This window comes from Vicia villosa, linkage group LG6, assembly GCF_029867415.1.
Source record: "Vicia villosa cultivar HV-30 ecotype Madison, WI linkage group LG6, Vvil1.0, whole genome shotgun sequence".
NCBI lineage: Eukaryota > Viridiplantae > Streptophyta > Magnoliopsida > Fabales > Fabaceae > Vicia > Vicia villosa.
The window spans coordinates 148,076,763-148,095,122 of NC_081185.1; the positions used below are offsets into that span (position 1 = coordinate 148,076,763).

Below are 18,360 nucleotides of genomic sequence, written 5' to 3' on the forward strand. Positions count from 1 at the left end.
CAAGAAACACGACCATTGACGTGAAGTTCTTGAAAACACGATCAAGAATAATAACTGAAAGCTCTAAATACCAATTTTTTTATTTTGTGAGGTATTCTCAGTGAGGAGAGAAAGAGAGAATGAAGGAAATAAGGATTATATTATTGAATTGAATTGTTCAAATAATGAAACAGACTATGACTATTTATATACAACACTGATTGGGCTTAGGCTTACACAACTTGACATATATTTGATATTATTAGATTAAATTATATTTGATATTATATGAAAAACTCAATCCCAATAGTATCCCAACAAATCTCAATAATATCTCAACAAATATATCAACGTCGTTGTACCTACCTTGAACTATCAGATGATATGGTTATGACTTACTCATTGTTCTTTCTTTTACATTCTTTTCCAGCATGTATGTTAACAATGAAACCCTACTAAATTTATCAATAATTGGACACTGTGCACCATTAATACGTTAACTATTCCAATGTAGGGGTGTTCATGGGTGCGGGTCGACCCACGAACCCACTAACCCAAATCGAACCAATCCATAAATTATCCGAACCCATTCATTTACGGGTATACCCAACCCAACTCGCAACAATCCATATAGTTTTGGTTGAGGTATCGGGTTGGAGTTTTGCAACCCGCGGACCCAATTGACCCAACCCATTGATGTGACATTAGTAATTTCCTTTTTTTTATTATTTTAAATAAAAATATAAAATTATTATCTCGGTACTAATCATAATTTTTTCCAAAATGCTTTATTCTCCACCGATAATACTACTAGATCAATGAGTTTACGTAAACTCTAAGACTAAACGTTGTTTCTTTTTTTCTTTTGTATCATTTCCAACTTACGTATTTTATAAAAATAATGTCTTGTGAAATTTTATAATATTATCTAGTGTTATATGATGTTCTTCATCCATTCTGTGTGTTAGAAATGAATACAAATGTATTGAATTGTGTTACAATATTTTTAAATTGAAAAAAATTATTAATTATTAATTTAAAACACAACCCACGAACCAAATCCAACTCAACCCATAAATGAACAGGTCGGTTTGGGTCGGTTTTGATAATGAAATTACGGGTTAGACGACGAATCCAACCTATTAAAATTTAAACGGGTTGGATAACAGGTTAGACCAAACCCGGTCCAACTCAACCCATGTACACCCCTATTCCAATGCGTGCACCATTGATACATTTTTTTGAAACCAACAAATGTTATTATTATTTCACTGTAGGTAAGTTTATTTTTATTTTTTAATTGTATTTAATTAAAATAAAATAATTGTTTTATTAATTGATTATTTTTATTCAATATTGATTTTTCGATTTATTTTATTATTACATATTAAATAATATATATTTTATACTAACTATCATTCGAAATTTTTCAAATTTTAAATTAATTTTTATATTCAAATACGCGTAACACAACGCTATCCATGAGAACCCACGAGTATTCCACTAGTTTGTTAGATAATAATATTTGTGGGGTAATTATTCTTAATTGTGTTGTTAGATTTTTTTTTTAAATTCAGGAACTTAGGTACAATTCTTTAGGTGTGATTCTTATTATTTTTCAATGAAAATGTGACAAATATACTTAAATATTATTTAGTGAGTGAAAATAGAAAAATTTTACATACTTGTAAAATAAGATTATACATTTGTCATATTTTTATTGAAAAATATTAAAAATCACACCTAAAGAATTGTACATCAGTTTTGTCCAAAAAAATTACTAGTAATAATAAAAAGCAATAATCATATTTGAAATATGATCGCAACAAGTCATCAGCCCAAAAATTACTAGTAATAATAAAAAGCAATATTCATATTTGAAATATGATCGCAACAAGTCATCATCCCGTTGCTTTATAACTTATTGTTAATAGCTCTATCATTCAAACAAACTAACCAATAATAAACATGAAAATATTGATTTTTTAATTTTTATTTTTTTTTAGAAAAACTACTGTAATAAAAAAAAGACATTGTAGAGGCCATTTAAGCCGCCTATATAAGCTATATTGCATGCACCATTGGTCAATTGGCGAGTTTCCATGAGGACCATATTCCATCTACATCCATTGTCATTATTTAAAACTTGTTTGCTGATTTTAATGATTTTCTATTGACCCTTGAACACTCCAGTCCATTCCCTAGTACTCCTCTATTTTCTTCAATCACCTAAATGTGACAATTTCCCAAAATGATAGGAATGACACACCTCCTTTATACTTTACGCCTTTACGGACACGTCACTGATTCAATGAACCCATGCACACTCTCATTACGTGGCATTTCCTTCAAATCATGTTCTTCCCTACGAAACCTTGAAAACGAAATGGGAAAATTTCAACAACACCCACGTGTAATTCTCTTTCTTTAAAACTCTCTTTCTTTTCCTTCACAATTCGAAAATTCAAACTTCCTACGCTACCACCACCAAGATTATCACATAATAGATATCTTTATCATATTCATAACTCATAATAATCTTATAACAATGGATACGTATTTACAAGCTGGATTTCTTCGGATAGTTCCTTTTATCACTGCATTTACTTCACGTGCCAACAATCACGCGTCTCAATCTCACGTGCTATCCAGATTCTCCTTTGGATTTCGAAAATCTCCGAACTCTCGAGTCATCGGTGATGCGGTTATGGCGAAGAATATGGTTGTTGCAGAGACGGAAGGTGAGGGGAAGAATGCGAACTGGATTTTCAAGGTTTTTGATCTCAATTCTGTTTGGAGAGGGGGACGAGAGAGTGGCGATGATGATGATGATGATGATGATGATGATGATGAAGAGTGTGATGTTTGTAGTGTTGGTGAAGATGAAGATGAAGAAGAGGTTTGGTTTGATAGAGAGTCGTTTTCGAGAATGCTTCGTAGGGTAACCCTAGTTGAAGCGAGAATGTATGCGCACTTGTGTCACTTGGGGAATTTCGCATACTCTATTCCCAATATCAAGGTTTCTTTTCATCATTTTCTTTTACGTATCGTAATTTTCTATATTGGCACATGAGATTATATTTAATTGTATCTAGTTTATCAAATTATTATCTGCATTTACGTGTCAATTTAAAAATCGTATCTAGTATCTATGTCGTGTATCTTAGCTAATATTTAGGCTTTGTTGGAAATGCATTGCTCTAAGATTTTTTGTTTCATATAGTGATTGATTTGTGATTTGGTTGATGATTGGATTGAACATAGTTTAGCATTGATGAGACACTAATCTACCATATTGAAGGCGCGTGCCTCGTGTGTTTGATACGAGACCTTGTTTAATAGTACTACCAAAACCACACATAAACACAGGCTTACAATAATATTCAATTTATCAAATTATTACTGTTGTCTTCGTGTTAGTTTCAATGGTAGTCAGGTCAGGTCGTTTCTGATGTATGTGTCTGTGTCAGGGTTTTGTAGATAACCTGAGGTTTTGTTTGCATCGCATTACTTGGAGATTTTGTGTTTGATAGTGTCTAGTTTGTGGCCTGAGTGGATTGAAATATTGTTTAACTTAAATTGTGTTTGTTTGTGCTGCTAATTTGTATTTTGGCTTTGTTAATTTAGTCAGGGAACCTCTTGAAAAGATGTGGTCTGCGTTTTGTAACTTCGTCAATAGAAAAAAGGGAAATGGCTGCAGCAGCTGAAAAAAATCTGGCATTTGCTGCAATTCAGAAACAGACTAGTGAAAAAGACGCCGGAGAAAAAAATGAGGAAAATAATGATGAGTCGATGATAAATGCATCTGCTGTTTGTGAGATTTCAGTGGTTGAAGGTTTACCTGAAGCCAGCAGCGGGAGCGTTGGTACTGTGGACGTGATAAACACAGATGCTGGTTTGATGGCAACCACTGATTCAATGACAGCAGTTATTGTTGCAGATGAGGATGTAAAACAAGCTTTTGCCGATGATGTGAATTCAACAAGTTCTACACCATGTGAATGGTACATATGTGACGATGACCAGAGTTCTACAAGATATTTTGTCATTCAGGTGGAGAAAATTAGTTCAGAGATATGTTTTTATCATGCAATATGACATATATTTATTTCCTGAAGCTGCATTGCAATATTACCTATATTTATTTCTTGAAGCTGCATGGTAATTCATATAAAATGTTAATAAGTTAGCATTAAAAATTATAGCAAATTTGGATTTATTTTTTATATGCTATCCAACCAATTAATGTTTTGATAAGCAGGGTTCAGAATCATTTGAGTCATGGCAGGCAAACCTACTATTTGAACCAGTTCAATTCGAGGTAATCGTTTGTTTGTTACTTAATATTGCAGTTCAATTTGTGATTCCTCTGATTAAAGGTTTATCCTTGTGAAATTGATACAAAGAGATACTGTTTTTTCCCTTAGGGGTTTGATGTCCTTGTCCATAGAGGTATATATGAGGCTGCAAAAGTGACATATCAGCAGATGTTACCTGAGGTTCATGCGCACCTAAACTCTCAAGGCTCTCGCGCAACATTCCGTTTCACTGGCCATTCTCTTGGGGGAAGCTTGGCATTACTTGTAAATCTTATGCTGTTGATAAGGAAGGAAGTTCCGATTTCTTCTTTGCTCCCCGTGGTGACGTTTGGTTCTCCATTCATCATGTGTGGAGGTGATCGTCTGCTCGAAAAGCTAGGATTTCCGCGGAGTCATGTTCAAGCAATTGCTATGAACAGAGACATTGTACCGCGGGCGTTTTCTTGCAAGTACCCTAACCATGTCACAGAGCTACTAAAGGCCGTTAATGCGAGCTTCCGTTGTCATCCTTGTCTTAATAACCAAGTGAGTGCGACATTATTTGACATAATCCCTTCGGTCTTAAGTGTTTTTTTTTTTAATGTTTTCAGCCTTTGATTCAATTCTTTGTGAATCTCTTACTGCAGAAGCTACTATATGCACCAATTGGTGAACTAGTGATTCTACAGCCAGACGATAATGTTTCACCGAGCCATGATCTCCTGCCGTCAGGTAGTGGTCTATATCTTTTGAGTGGCCCTCTCTCAGAATCCAATGACACGGAAAACCAGATCAGAGCAGCTCAATTATTCTTCTTGAACTCCCCGCATCCACTCGAGATATTAAGTGACCGATCCGCCTATGGTTCTGGAGGAACCATACAAAGGGATCATGACATGAGTTCATACTTAAAATCAATTAGAAACGTGATTCGTCAAGAACTTAGCCAAATCCGCACGGCAACAAGGAGAGAACTAAGACGAAAGGTGCGCTGGCCTCTCGTGACTCGACGTGTAAGCGATGCAGACATTGTTGGTGGGCGGTCTATCGCAAGGGTCCGCATAATTCAAGACCAGCCTCCTTTTTCTAGTATTTTCCAGAAACGTAGAGAGTCCTTGAAAAGGTTTAGTAGGCTTGTTGCATCTCAACATATGCAACTATTTGTAATGTTCTTGTTTCCGGCACGGTTGTTACTCTTGGAAACATGTAACTTGACTAGCTTAAGTTAAAAAGTTGATGACAGTTGTAGAGGGTAAAATTGCACATGGTTGGTAATGGTAGGAATACAGTTAGATGATTCTTTACTCACTGCTTTCAAAATTGAAAATAACGTGTGTTTTTCACGGTTAGTGATTGTATAGAAACTATTGCTCAAATATTAACAAACACAATTTAGCTTGTTTGTCCAATTCCCTTGATATGCATATGTTGATTTACATGTTATGACTTGTGACCCAAGATAGGACAATTTTCGTTTAGTCAAAATATGCCATAAAAACTCAGATATCGTGCGTCTATGCAGTCTAGTGTTTGTCAATTAAAATCGAGCAAACGGAGAGACATTGAAAAGGATATACACACTTTTCTAAGATTTTATGAGATTCTAAAAGAAAAGAAAAACACCATTTTTTAATGTGTATCCAATAATAAAAATTCATCCATTTTTATATTTAATCTCAACCACATATAAATTCATCAATTTTTTAATCATGTGATTTTGTGAATACCCTCTCATTTTTTAAAACTAAAAAATTCTTGCAAATAGAATTTCTTTCAACTTCAACCTCTAGTTTGATTTCAAATATTGATCATAGAGATTTGTAATTGTTGAGAGATACGTGCCTTAAAACTAACAATTCTTGAAGGTTTGGTAAAGATTTTCAGGAGGCTTAGTGTTGGGGGGTCCGGAAGAGTCAGGAGTACTAATGAAACCATTGCTTCAGGACCACAAAAGAGGAAAACACCACATCTCAACCCAAAATCTTAAGGTGTTAGGTAAATGGGTCATCTCTCTTATAAATCCAACATTTCATCCATTCACAGACAACCCCACTTTAACCACTCACACTTGCACCCAACATTCTCTCCCACAAGTGTGAGTCCCCCACATCCTATAACAAGATCCAATACCGGATCCAGCTCTTGCTCCTCCACCAAGCCGAATCAGGCTCTGATACCATTGTTGGGGAGTTCTGGAGAATCGGGAGCACCAACGAGGCTAATGTTTCAGAACCACAAGAGAGGGAGACACCACATCTCTCCTCCAACACTTAGAAGATTGAGATTGTTTTCATTGGTAGTGACAAATTCTAGTGAAAATAATTAGGTTTTTCTCTCTGGTTGATCTTGATAATGATTGTGTGGAAGACTACAAACAAGGTGGAGATCTTCTTAATCTTTAGACTGTTTATCGCTCAAGAAATCGGTGGGGTCAATGGGTGGTTGCCACACACAAAGACTATAAGCATATTGGTGAAGCTGGAAGATTCAAGAAGCGAAAATCGAGTAAAGATTTCGTAGAAGAGTTTGACATTAAGTTGTATACAAGTCAACATCCAAATAGGAGATTTAATGTTTCTCAGCAGTGTTGTGGATTGGTGATAGTAGAAACTCTTGTAATATTTGTCAAAATATAGAGGAATAAAGCAACTTCCAATGGAAAATCATTGAAGAGTAGAGTCGCCTCCTGCGAGGACGATAGAGTTGAATCACTATATATTTCGGTGTACTCTCTCTCACCCGCTCTTGCATTTTGATTTTCATTGGATATTGCATGTTTAGGTTATCAATTCTTAGCGTAGTTTATCGTTTTTTTAATTGGCAGCTGTTTATTACGTTAGGTTAGATTTCGTTGGAATTGATACCAAATTGAGCTTTAGTGCTTATTGAAATCTGGAAAGCTAGTGTTGTTAGAATTCCATATTAAATGAATCATTGTACATGACACATCTCGTGTAAAATCTACAATTACTCTATTAATCATTTTTTTTTACAATTGATGAGACTTGTGAGTTGTGTATTTATAAATATGGTTAACTTCCAATACAAGCATAAGATCTCTATTTCTTCTTTAAGATCCGAGCATTTTTTAAAATTTTTTAAAAATCTCAGATATTCTATTTTTTTAGAAAATCAATTGAATTTTTTATTAAGAGTCTATTCACCCCTTCAACCTTTCTAAACCGTTTATGTACTCCATATTCTCTCCCAATAATTCATTCTAAAATACATTATATGTAATATATAATTCAAACTTCAAAGTCATAAACTAAGAATTATCTTCAAACTACTAATATTATTTTAGGGTAATACTAACTTGTGCCTTAGGGCACAAGTTAAAAACCACTTGAAAATATTTTAGAAATTGTGTAGTGATTTTAATGAAAGTATACAATTAATTTTATTATTGCTTTTTTCAAAACAAAGTTTCCATAAATGAGTTTCTTAACTTGTGCCCTGGGGCATAAGTTAACATTACTCATTATTTTATTAAAGTTCACTACCTTTCCTCTGTTTAAAAATGAATACATATGTTTTAGAGATTACAAATATTCCACAACGAAAAAAGTTATTTTGACATGAAATGTTCCACACCGTATTTGAATAAGTTATTTTTCTTTTAAATAATCATTTTTTAAATGGATAAAACTTATCGATGGAGTATTCAAATACAATGTGTATACAATGTTAAATTTTTAGATGTCTAAATATCAAATTTCTTTTATAATACATTTTCGAACTAATTAATACCCCGGATACAAGATAATTAGCACAACCATTGAAACTTCTAGGATTAAGACTAATAGAGACCTCCCATTCTTTATTCAAATCTAATTTCAGTAATTTGTTTAAAAAATTGTATATAAATGGTCGAATGTCAAAGATGAAATTAAATATAAAAACAATTGCACAAATGAAATTGCTCTTTCACTTTCATGTGACTTCTTACATTGGGTTTGGTAAGCTTCAACTCTTTATTATTGAATATGCAAACAAACAAACCAAACCAAACCAATCAAACAAAGTACAACAAAGATGTACTCAAACTTACTGCATACATTTTTTAAAGAGCAGATACAAAATTTAAGAAAAACATTAACTCATTTACTTACTTTCCCTTCCAATTTCACCACAATGTAATTTTATAATGTTATGTGCCCATACTCCTTTCCTTAGACTATGAAACCTATTACAATGCCTAAGCACTATTAACTATGAATTAAGCATTGAATAATGTGTCTTATTCACATAACTATATGATAATGATCCTACTAATTCCTATTCAAAAGTTAAGTCCTTGAATGAGAAATAATCAAGTATTTTCAAAAGTTCATTCTTTCTAGATTATAGGACATTTTAGACTAGCATTAGCATAAATATAGTGACAATAAAATTTACATAAAAAATTATAGATGAGTTGTAAAGGAAAATTGGTCACTGCAAACTCAGATCTCAATAAAACCTTACATCTTTTCCAGCTCATAATGAAATTCAACTCCCCATATCCCAAACACATTCTTTTTGTATCTTTTCCTTTGTTACTATATGCAATATTCCTTTGTAAAAGAAATCATTTATAAAAAAATATACATAATGTATGAAAATTTGTCTCATGATTGATCCAGCACATTGTGCCACCAAATTTTAACAAGAACTATAGTCTTAAAAAATAAGGGCAGGCTCAAGAAATCCATCATTGTTTTAATGGTTAAAGGCACATGATAGAAGCACATGGTAGCCCTTATTTTATAATTAGCCACAACATGTTCCCTACATTCTAACATCAATTCATAGTATTTAACACTTTTTTATTTTCTTAATTCATACTTAGATACATACTTTTAATTTATGTATATATTATATTTGTATTTTAATTCTTATAAAATATTTTGTTTTTGCTTAAACTTTGTATTTGGTTCCACGAAGAAAAAATTAATTTTAAATAAATTAATTATGTAAAATTAATTCGGATTAAAAATGTATTAAAAAATTTATTTATATTTGAGTAAATTCTTGCAAAAGTTATTTAAACAGTAAATTTCAGTATGAAAATTATGTTTAAATTAAAAAAAATCATAAATTTAAGTACAGTTAATTCTTAAAAACAAAATTAATTATATTTATAATAAATTCTCCACATTCAAGATCAATTATAATTGTTCCAATTATAAAACAAACATACAAATGTACTTTAAGAATGAATTTTAAACTTGTTTGGTTTGATCTTAGATCCCGCATATGAAATATGCATGTTTAATTTTAAGTTTAGAGTACTCATAATTAATTTTAATTTTAAATATGTATAATTGATTTTGATGTGTTTAATTATTCTCAAATAAAATTAATTATATTTTCTATAATTTATTTTATTTAATTCCAAAATTTATAGTTTTTAAATCTAAACATCATTTATATGTTAAAATTTATTATTCAACTCACATTATAAAAAAAAATTCAACATAAATTATTTTACCTTCTACTCAATTTTAATCATAATCTATTTTATAATTATTTCAAAATCAATTTTCTTTAATGTAAAACCTAACCCTCACGAAAATTACTATGGCATGAAACAATGTGAATATTAAAATTAACCTATTAGAATACATGAACCTTGAGCTAATATACCACCTAGCCAATAGATTTAGCAAGTGTAAAAACTAACACACATACACATGAAGAAAAAAAACAGAGAAAATTTGTTGCACAAATGCCATGAAAATATATCTGACTACAGAGTAAAGTACTTAAATTTATTCTATAAAAAAAAAGTACTTATATTCATTAAAGCAATAAGTCCCTCGTGAGATGCACCTTAACTTTCGCACCAAGGCATTAATTTATGCTGTCAATACGAATATAAAAGCTTAATGTAAAGAATAAAATAATATTCTGTCAGAGAAGTAGTTCAACAACACTAATTTTTTCAATCCCCCTATTTATTTTTTTTGGCTGAAAAAATAATGTCTCTATTTAATCTTTTCCATTTTGTTAGATCAGATAGATGTACTTTACAATATAAATAATAAATAATATTAAAGTTGTGTGAGGCATGTTTTTCTCTTTTCATTCATTGCTAGTAGCAATAATTAACTTTTTCTTTGAATTTTACTATAATATATGGAAATTTGTTCAGAGCATTCAAAACTTGAAATCAGTTTGATCAGAACTAGCTGTAGTACTAGTAGTAGGCTTGTGAAGCATACAATATATCCAGCTAGCATTAAAAATAAATTTAAACCAAACATGTAGAATTGAAGTTGGTAGGGAAGCACTTAAGTGCAAGTAGCTAACAAAGAAGTTGGATAGTTATTGTAACATGTGTTCTGTTTTAGTTTGCAATATTGATCAAATGCTAGTGGCAAAGAAGTGCATAACAACTTTATTACTATCATTTATTTGTCCTTCATAGTGCTACTTGAAATCAAGGGAGGAGAGGATATGAGAATATTCACAACATATGCTATAATGTTAACCAATTATTTGGTGAATTAATAGATTTATATAAAATTTGGATGATTATCTATGCCTATTTAAACGGTGGCAAACGAGAAGGTCCAATCCTTAATAGATAGGATGGAATTGAATGAGAAGGTCCGGTCTATAATGTATAAGATAGAATTGAATGTGAATGTTCGATCCGTAATGAATAGGACGAAATTGAATGTTTGAGTTTACAATTTTGACCTGTCTCACATATAAACGAGGAGGGCGAAACGAACATGCAGATTTTGCTTCTTAAAAAAAATTATTAATGTCCGCATCAACAAAAAAATTTGAACGATTAAATTAGAGAATGTAAGTCTAAAATTCTAGTCTATTCCAAAAAAAAAAAAAATGCTTAACAAATTTATCCGGATTCGTTAATCCAATTTTTTTTACCCATATTTTGAGTTAGAATCTAGAGTTTGATATTATGTGTACATTTTTAATAGTTATTGATATTTCATATTTTTCTAAAAAGAGATGAGTTCAAATTCATGACATTTTAACTTATTCATCATTAAAGTGTGAAATTTCTATCTTCTAAGCTACTATTTGATAAAAAAAAATTGTGTACTTTCTTGTGCTATTATATTGAAATATTAATAGCACAATTTTTAGTCGTTATTTTTCACATTTAATTATATTTACACTACTTTTTATATTCTTTTCCTTTTTATCTCTTCTTCTTTCTTGTCTCAAAAATATTCCATTTTTCACTTTCTTTTCTTTCTATATTCTCTACATTAATATTCTAAGAGTCTATGGAAGGTGAAAAATATGCCAACATAATGATGGAGTAAGGTGGAAAAATAAAGTGGTGCTCTTGAAGGAAAAGGGATGTTATATCTTTTTTTATTTTGCTTATTCTTGGCAAAGAATAAAAGGTATCGAATCACTTGCAAGCAAGGAAAGGAAGATAATTTCTTATCTATTAGCCTATTGGGTAAGTAAGGATCACAAGAGCATTGAATACTCGTTGCTTTTAGCATGTTTTTAATTTCATATATTGCTTGAATATTAAAATACTCATGAAAGAATTTCCAAAATATATATTTAGAAAATTATACTTTATAAATGGGTAAAATATTTTCTATTTATATTTTTGATAGTATAAAGCAAATGGTCTAGTGGTTGAGTTAGTTGGGATTATACTATGTTTAAGGTTTGATTATGGGTGCCAACATTTTAATGTTCATTTGAGCAATGCTAAAAATGATCAAGAGTTGCTTTCTTTTTTAAAATGGCATGAATTTTTTATAAATATTTTAAAGGTTAAAATGATCATCAATTTTATTCTTCCATTTTCTAAAATTATTTTTATTTTTATTTTTTATTTTTTTAATGAATGAAAATGAGGGGTGATAAAACGGGTCTGGCGCGTTGGAAAATCTTGTTTTGCCTGCATTATTTTGCGCGACGGGACCAGGTTTTATGTCCGCTCTCTTTAATGTGTTTGTCTCGCTCTGTCTCTTTTTTTACAGGAGTTTTTTCATACAATTTTACTATTTTTAAGCCTAAAATGTTCAATGTCCGCGGGCTTTCTCCGCCCCGCCCTCACTTTTTTACGGAGCGAAGCAAGATTTTAGACCCACACTTTCAAATATGTTGTCCCGTCCCACCTTATTTTTTACGGACTTTTGCGGGACGGATATGCCCGTTAGCCACCCCTAATTTGTCGAAAATAAATGACAAAAGTTTATTCCATAAAATATTGAATATCAATATACATTTGCATTCAACACAGTTCATCCTTAGCTAATCTAACAGTAGCTGAAAAATTTGAAACCATAGAATTCCCTCTCTCTCTCTCTCCACTGTCAATGCATGTAGTTTGTTTTTTTGTTCTTTGACAGAAGGAAGGATTTTGACCTGTTAATGTCAAGTCATTATTATTATTTGCTGGTTGAAGAGTGTCTTAAATATCTCTCACGTTTAACTTACATTGACATTATGGATTCAAATTAGTGTATGAAAAACTTTATGGAAAAACAGTTGTATGATCCAAAAGGGACAATGAATGCAATAATTCATCTTTTACATGAAAACACAAAATACAGACTGTTTTATTGTGTCACAAACCACGCCTCAAATCATACACCATTATTACTATTGTGCTTTAAATGTTCAAACCCTCATTCATTTCAACCTACCCCTTCATAAATAAAAAATAATGAAATTTTAGAGAAAAAAATGTATTCATCACTTTGTTGATTCAATAGGTAAAGTCAGGGCCGGCAAACGGGTATGTCTGCCCCGTTTAGACCCAGCTTACAAAGGCCTGTGTAAAAATGAGACGGGACGGGACAAACATATTTGAAGGTGAGATCTAAAACCTTGCCTAGCCCTGCAAAAGAAATGAGGGGAAGGTCCGCGGACATTAAACCTTTTAAGTCTAAAAATAGTAAAATTGTATAAAAAAATTCATGACCGCAAAAGCTCACAAAAAAACAGGGCGAGGCAGGACAAACACATTAAAGAAAGCGGACCTAAAACCTTATTTTATCTCACGAAAAAGTACGGACAAAACAGACATATCCTAATCCGATAGGCCGGACCCGTTTTACCACTCCAAATAAAACACTCTCTCTCCATAATAAGTGCTCTTATTGACAATGAATTTTAATTTTGTTAAAATATATTCACTTATACTCAAAACAAAATTTATGTAAAACATTTACTCTTGAATGAAATGTAAGTGAAATATATTTAAATTTTTATTTTATTTTATTGATTCAATAGACAACATATATTCATTCAAGCCATCAATATTACAGTCTAATGGTTTATATGTGAAGACAACTTATATGCTGAACAAAATTCAAACTCTGATCATAGTTTATATGTGAAGACAATTTATATGACTGAACAAAGTTTGAACTCTGGTCAACACATTTCTCCTTCATAATGTTGGCTACAAGCTAAAAAATGATGATTTCAATTCAAATATAAAAATTTCATATAAAATATCCTGTTAGACTAATAAAACAAGAGAAAATTAGATATGCAATAAAAGTGTAAAATAATTTTATATTGTAAATCAATCTTCAGCTAATATTCTGCAACATCCGGCGATAAATTTTAAATTAATGGCATGACATGATAGAATGGTGAATTTTTATTGGATGGCCATATAAAATTATTTTACAATGTCAGTGAATAACCATTAAATTTATTTAAAACCGATCTCATATAAGTAAATTTAAAAAAAAAAAAAAAAAACTCACCATTTAAGAAGAATGTTTCAATGCATTTAATTCTTACAGTATTTTCAATTTTACCCCTATTTTTTATATTGGACATTGTTGTAACATTAAAATGTAAAAAATTGTAAATTTTTTTACTTATATACTTTTTTTTATTATTTTTAAGATCATGGAAAAAAATTTGTTGCTTATATTTGATAATGAAGAAAATAATAATTTATTCTTAACTTTAAACCGTATAGTCCTATGGAAGTTGAAATAGTATTATCAAAATGAATTTTCATTTAATAACTTATACTTATATCATCAATTCAATTGCCACATAGATAAATTTGCAAATTGATAACCAAAGAAACCAAAATAAAAGATAAATAAAATCAAAACGTGATACCAAAATACATTTCAGCCAATAAAAAAAAGATATAAATGATAGAGATTCAAAAGTGTAATTTCACCAAAAGTCTTTTGCATGACAGAGTGTACCAATAAATACTACAACAGTACAACACCACTTTTCCATCCACCCCCCATAGTTTTGCTGATAATAAACTCTACCTTTCAGCATTAACAACATTTTTGTGTTATTAAAAAGATAACAACTCTATTTCAACTAAAAAAGTGACACAAACACTAACGTGCAAATGAAACAAAACTTAATATTAATAGTACTAATAACGTGCAATAATCACTTTTAAATTTAATCTCCTTGCTTCCTTTTCTATCTCTCAAGTGAAGTAAAACAAAAACTGACACCTTTTTCCTTGTTCATCACTTCAAAATTGGGTCCTCAACTCCACTATAACATGACCACTTTCAAAGAACCTCAAAAGTTATGTTCCAAGAAACATCTTTCACAGATATGGCACTGACAATATAGAGAATCGTACGTTGTTGTCATGATAAATTAAATTGTGTATAATCCAATTATAGACAAAGCTTGTAACAATCTTAAACTTCGTAGTAATTTGATTTTAATTAATATGAAATTTAAAGATGATTTAAGGCCAATAATCCAAAAGTAGAGTCTCAAGACTGATAATTGATCTGTACATATGATAGATAGAAAAGAAAATTACTAATAAAAGATTATAAAAAAAAAGGAATAGATGACAAAATTTTCCGGCAGTCTAAATTTTTTTACCCTTTGCATTTTGTTTGTACAATCATAAAGTGAATATGAACCAGAGATTCCCTCTGCCGGTAACATCTCCAACAGCCCCTCCCACCAATTTTTTATCATCAAAACTTTCTTAGCAGCTCAATGCTTCATACTTCACCGGAATTGGACGGTTAAATCCAACCTGCGTCAACAAGCTTCCAACCACCGCAAGATCGCGGCAAAACACGCCTTGAAACACCGCCGGGTTTACAGTACAGGAAGATATCAGAGACTGAGACTGATCATTTTCATGTAAAACATTAGCAACCTTAACTTCTGGCTTGTTGTTTTTCAACTCAGCTTCATTTGTTTTCTTAACTACTTGAATTGCTGCTACCTGTGCCTGTGCTTGGGCCTGTGCTTGTGCTGCAGCAGCAACAGCATTTTTCTTTCTTTGTTTTTCGGCAGCTTCTTCGTCTAATACATTACTCATCACGCTCGTGTAACCCTTTTGAATCAATCTGTACAATAACAATGAACACATCTTTGCTTTCTCCTTAACTGTATCAATATCGCGTTCATCCGCAAACTCGCATCTTTCGATGAAATTGGTAGCTTTATCTGGCTTATGGCGAAGACAAAGCAATAAATGAGCTCTTTCTAGTTCAGAACGTGAACAGCCTCGTCGAATCCCAATCAATGCATAGTAATCAACACTAGTGGTTTCACCAGAAGCTAACCTTTGTTTCAGTTCTTGAATCTTGGTGGCTAAAGCACATAGTTTCCCTGGAATCTCTCTGTATCTCACGTTTTGACGCTTCAATGCTGGACCGGGAAGTTTCCGGTCACGTAAGATGGAGTTGTAGAGAAGTTTCAAATGTTCTAAATCGTGTAGAGAATCAGGTAGGCAACGAATTGTTTCGAAAAGTGAAGCTCTGGTTTCAAGGGCCTGAATGCAAGTTGGGTCTAGAGAAAGTGTACGGTTACAATCAGCTATAGACTCAGCAATTCGACCGGCAGAGCGGTTTGCGGAAGCTCTGTGCATGTAGCATTCCGCAAGGAAGCCTTGTGGCGCAGCACGCCGCCCGTCTACAATTTTTGAGAAATGACGTATGGCTTCTGAGTAAAGACCAGCGTCAAGTGCAGCAAGTGCAGCTGCACGACGGCGAAGGAGGAACTTGATGTGGCTGAGTAAGTGTGTTACTCTTTCTGTCACATTTATAGGAACCCGTGGTGGTGAATTGGTTGGTTGGTTCGCATTGTCTCCGGCAATCGGGATGGTTAACAGAGGAAAACTATCGTCGGACCAGCAAACACTCTCTCGCCGGAATGCATCACTGGCAATCCGTTTTCCAGTTTGAAGAAGAACCATTGCATCCTCCATTAATCCTAAATGGCAACATGCTTCACCCAAAACCAAGTATCTGCAAACACAATCAAAATTATTCATTAGAAACAATAAACATCAAATTCGATTCCATTCAACAACAACATAAAAACACATTCACCAATAAAAAGAACCACAATAGCAACCTATTCAAAACTATTTAATGTTAATGTTCTCAAACATTGTCCACCATTATTTCAATCTGATCTCACAAATTAAACTCATTAATATCAACAAAAATACAACCAAAAGCCCTTAATTAAATACCCATATTTTTCCAAACCTTCAAAATAAAACCCAGATAATTCAAATTCACAATGCAAAACAATAAAATGAAACAGAATAATAAATTTCCTAATAATAACCAAAGTTGAGAAAATTTACCTCCATTGCCCTTCTTTATCACAGCTTTTCCATAAACCCGCCATAACCTTTTTCTTAAGATCAGAAACAGAGAAACACTTAAAACTCTGATCTCTCACCGGCGAATCAGAGGAAAGAAGCTTCACACCTTCCCTAGAAGAAGACTCAGAAGAACCCGAAGAAGGATCTTCATTCGCCATTCTCAAACTCGGAATATATTCTTGAAGCATATCAGCAACATCCTTGAACCTCCGTAGATAAAGCAACGACCTCGCTTTCAACTCAAGCGCCTGATCTAACCGCGGAGATATAGCCAAAGCCGCATCTAAAAGATTCAACGCCGAAACAATCTCGCTCTGTTCTTGCGTCGCTATTAAGCTCCGAGCATCTTTCAAATATTTCTCAACAATCTAAAACCAAAAATAAAACTATATCATTACAAACATCTTAAACTGGAATCAAATACTAGAATCAAAAAATTAAAAGAGAAGTCAATAATACCTTTCGGTTTGTGAGCCACCAATGTTTCTTTTCTGTAGAGGTAAGAGAGTGAGTAGTGACAGCCATTTTTCAGATTGAAATATTGGACAGTTAGAAATTCTCACTCTCTTTTACTAATCAAAACAAGAACATAATTTAATTGATCTGAACCAGAGAAAGAGAGAACAAGAACAGAGCTTGTTCTTGAGAGAGAGAATTTTCCGTCAGGGGAATAGATAGGAAGAAAGAACTAGTGGAGGATTTTATATCCGTATGTGATTTCATGTGTAAATAAGTTCAAAGCAAATTGAATTTTTTATTTTTAATTTAAATTAAAATGAGTGATAAAAATAATAGAGAAAGAAAATTTGACAGCTTTGACCCTGAGAAAAAGCTTTCATCCTTCAAATTCTTAGCTGGCAAAAAAAATTTTAGATTCTTCTCTCACTCACACTCACACCTATACGTGGCCTTAGGTGGTAGCTTATGGTCCTAATGATATTTATGATTCGTTACCTGATATAGCCGGTGAGTGTAACATTCTAACTTGTTATAGCCGGTTACCAATCACGGGTCTTCAATTTCATGCTTCAAGTTTCAACCACCGGTAAAACATAACTCAAGCTAAATCCACAAATACAAGCAAAGTTAATTCAAACCATGCTCAGATTACAATTTTACCCTTCATACGTTGACCCAATCTTAGCGTAACAAAATAATCATTGACTTTTAAAAAATTGTGAATTAAGAGGACAAGAAATAATGGCTCCACACTACACCACATGTGAGATTAATTTTAAGTTAATTGATGAAATAAATCATGCAAATTTTTAACTTTGTGTTTATCCACCGTGATCATAGGTGGCTATAAGTACAAAATTATGACCAATCAACAATCAACAATTCACATTGACATTTATATTAAAGGAATATTTTTTTTCTTGTATTGAATGATTATTCTCATTTTGTAACTTTTCAAATTGTAATAATAACAACGAATGAGACAGGCCCATTCACATAATTTGGCCAAGCTTGCTATAATTTGATAAATATCATGAGCTATTT

The 18,360-nt window shown here is 32.1% G+C and overlaps 2 protein-coding genes across 2 annotated transcripts; one reads left to right on the plus strand and one right to left on the minus strand.

Moving 5' to 3' along the window:
• Positions 1-2,416: 2,416 nt before the first annotated feature.
• On the plus strand, positions 2,417-5,686 carry LOC131610418 (phospholipase A1 PLIP2, chloroplastic-like). The gene is made up of 5 exons (XM_058882364.1): positions 2,417-2,998; positions 3,607-4,032; positions 4,241-4,300; positions 4,407-4,823; positions 4,925-5,686. Exons 1-5 carry the CDS (start codon positions 2,528-2,530, stop codon positions 5,504-5,506), a joined length of 1,956 nt encoding a protein of 651 aa, XP_058738347.1. The 5' UTR covers positions 2,417-2,527; the 3' UTR covers positions 5,507-5,686.
• Positions 5,687-14,960: 9,274 nt separating this feature from the next.
• LOC131610419 (uncharacterized) lies at positions 14,961-17,561 on the minus strand. Its single transcript, XM_058882365.1, has 3 exons — positions 17,317-17,561; positions 16,837-17,225; positions 14,961-16,489 (listed from the first exon to the last, which is right to left on the minus strand). Exons 1-3 carry the CDS (start codon positions 17,380-17,382, stop codon positions 15,217-15,219), a joined length of 1,728 nt encoding a protein of 575 aa, XP_058738348.1. The 5' UTR covers positions 17,383-17,561; the 3' UTR covers positions 14,961-15,216.
• Positions 17,562-18,360: the final 799 nt, after the last annotated feature.

Coding starts and splice junctions, on each gene's coding strand:
- LOC131610418 (XM_058882364.1), top strand. CDS start 2,528: ATGGATACGTATTTACAAGCTGGATTTCTTCGGATAGTTCCTTTTATC. Junction 2,999..3,606: donor ACTCTATTCCCAATATCAAG/GTTTCTTTTCAT, acceptor TTGTTAATTTAG/TCAGGGAACCTCTTGAAAAG. Junction 4,033..4,240: donor CAAGATATTTTGTCATTCAG/GTGGAGAAAATT, acceptor TTTGATAAGCAG/GGTTCAGAATCATTTGAGTC.
- LOC131610419 (XM_058882365.1), bottom strand. CDS start 17,382: ATGGCTGTCACTACTCACTCTCTTACCTCTACAGAAAAGAAACATTGG. Junction 17,226..17,316: donor GGTGGCTCACAAACCGAAAG/GTATTATTGACT, acceptor TTTTGGTTTTAG/ATTGTTGAGAAATATTTGAA. Junction 16,490..16,836: donor GATAAAGAAGGGCAATGGAG/GTAAATTTTCTC, acceptor TTGTGTTTGCAG/ATACTTGGTTTTGGGTGAAG.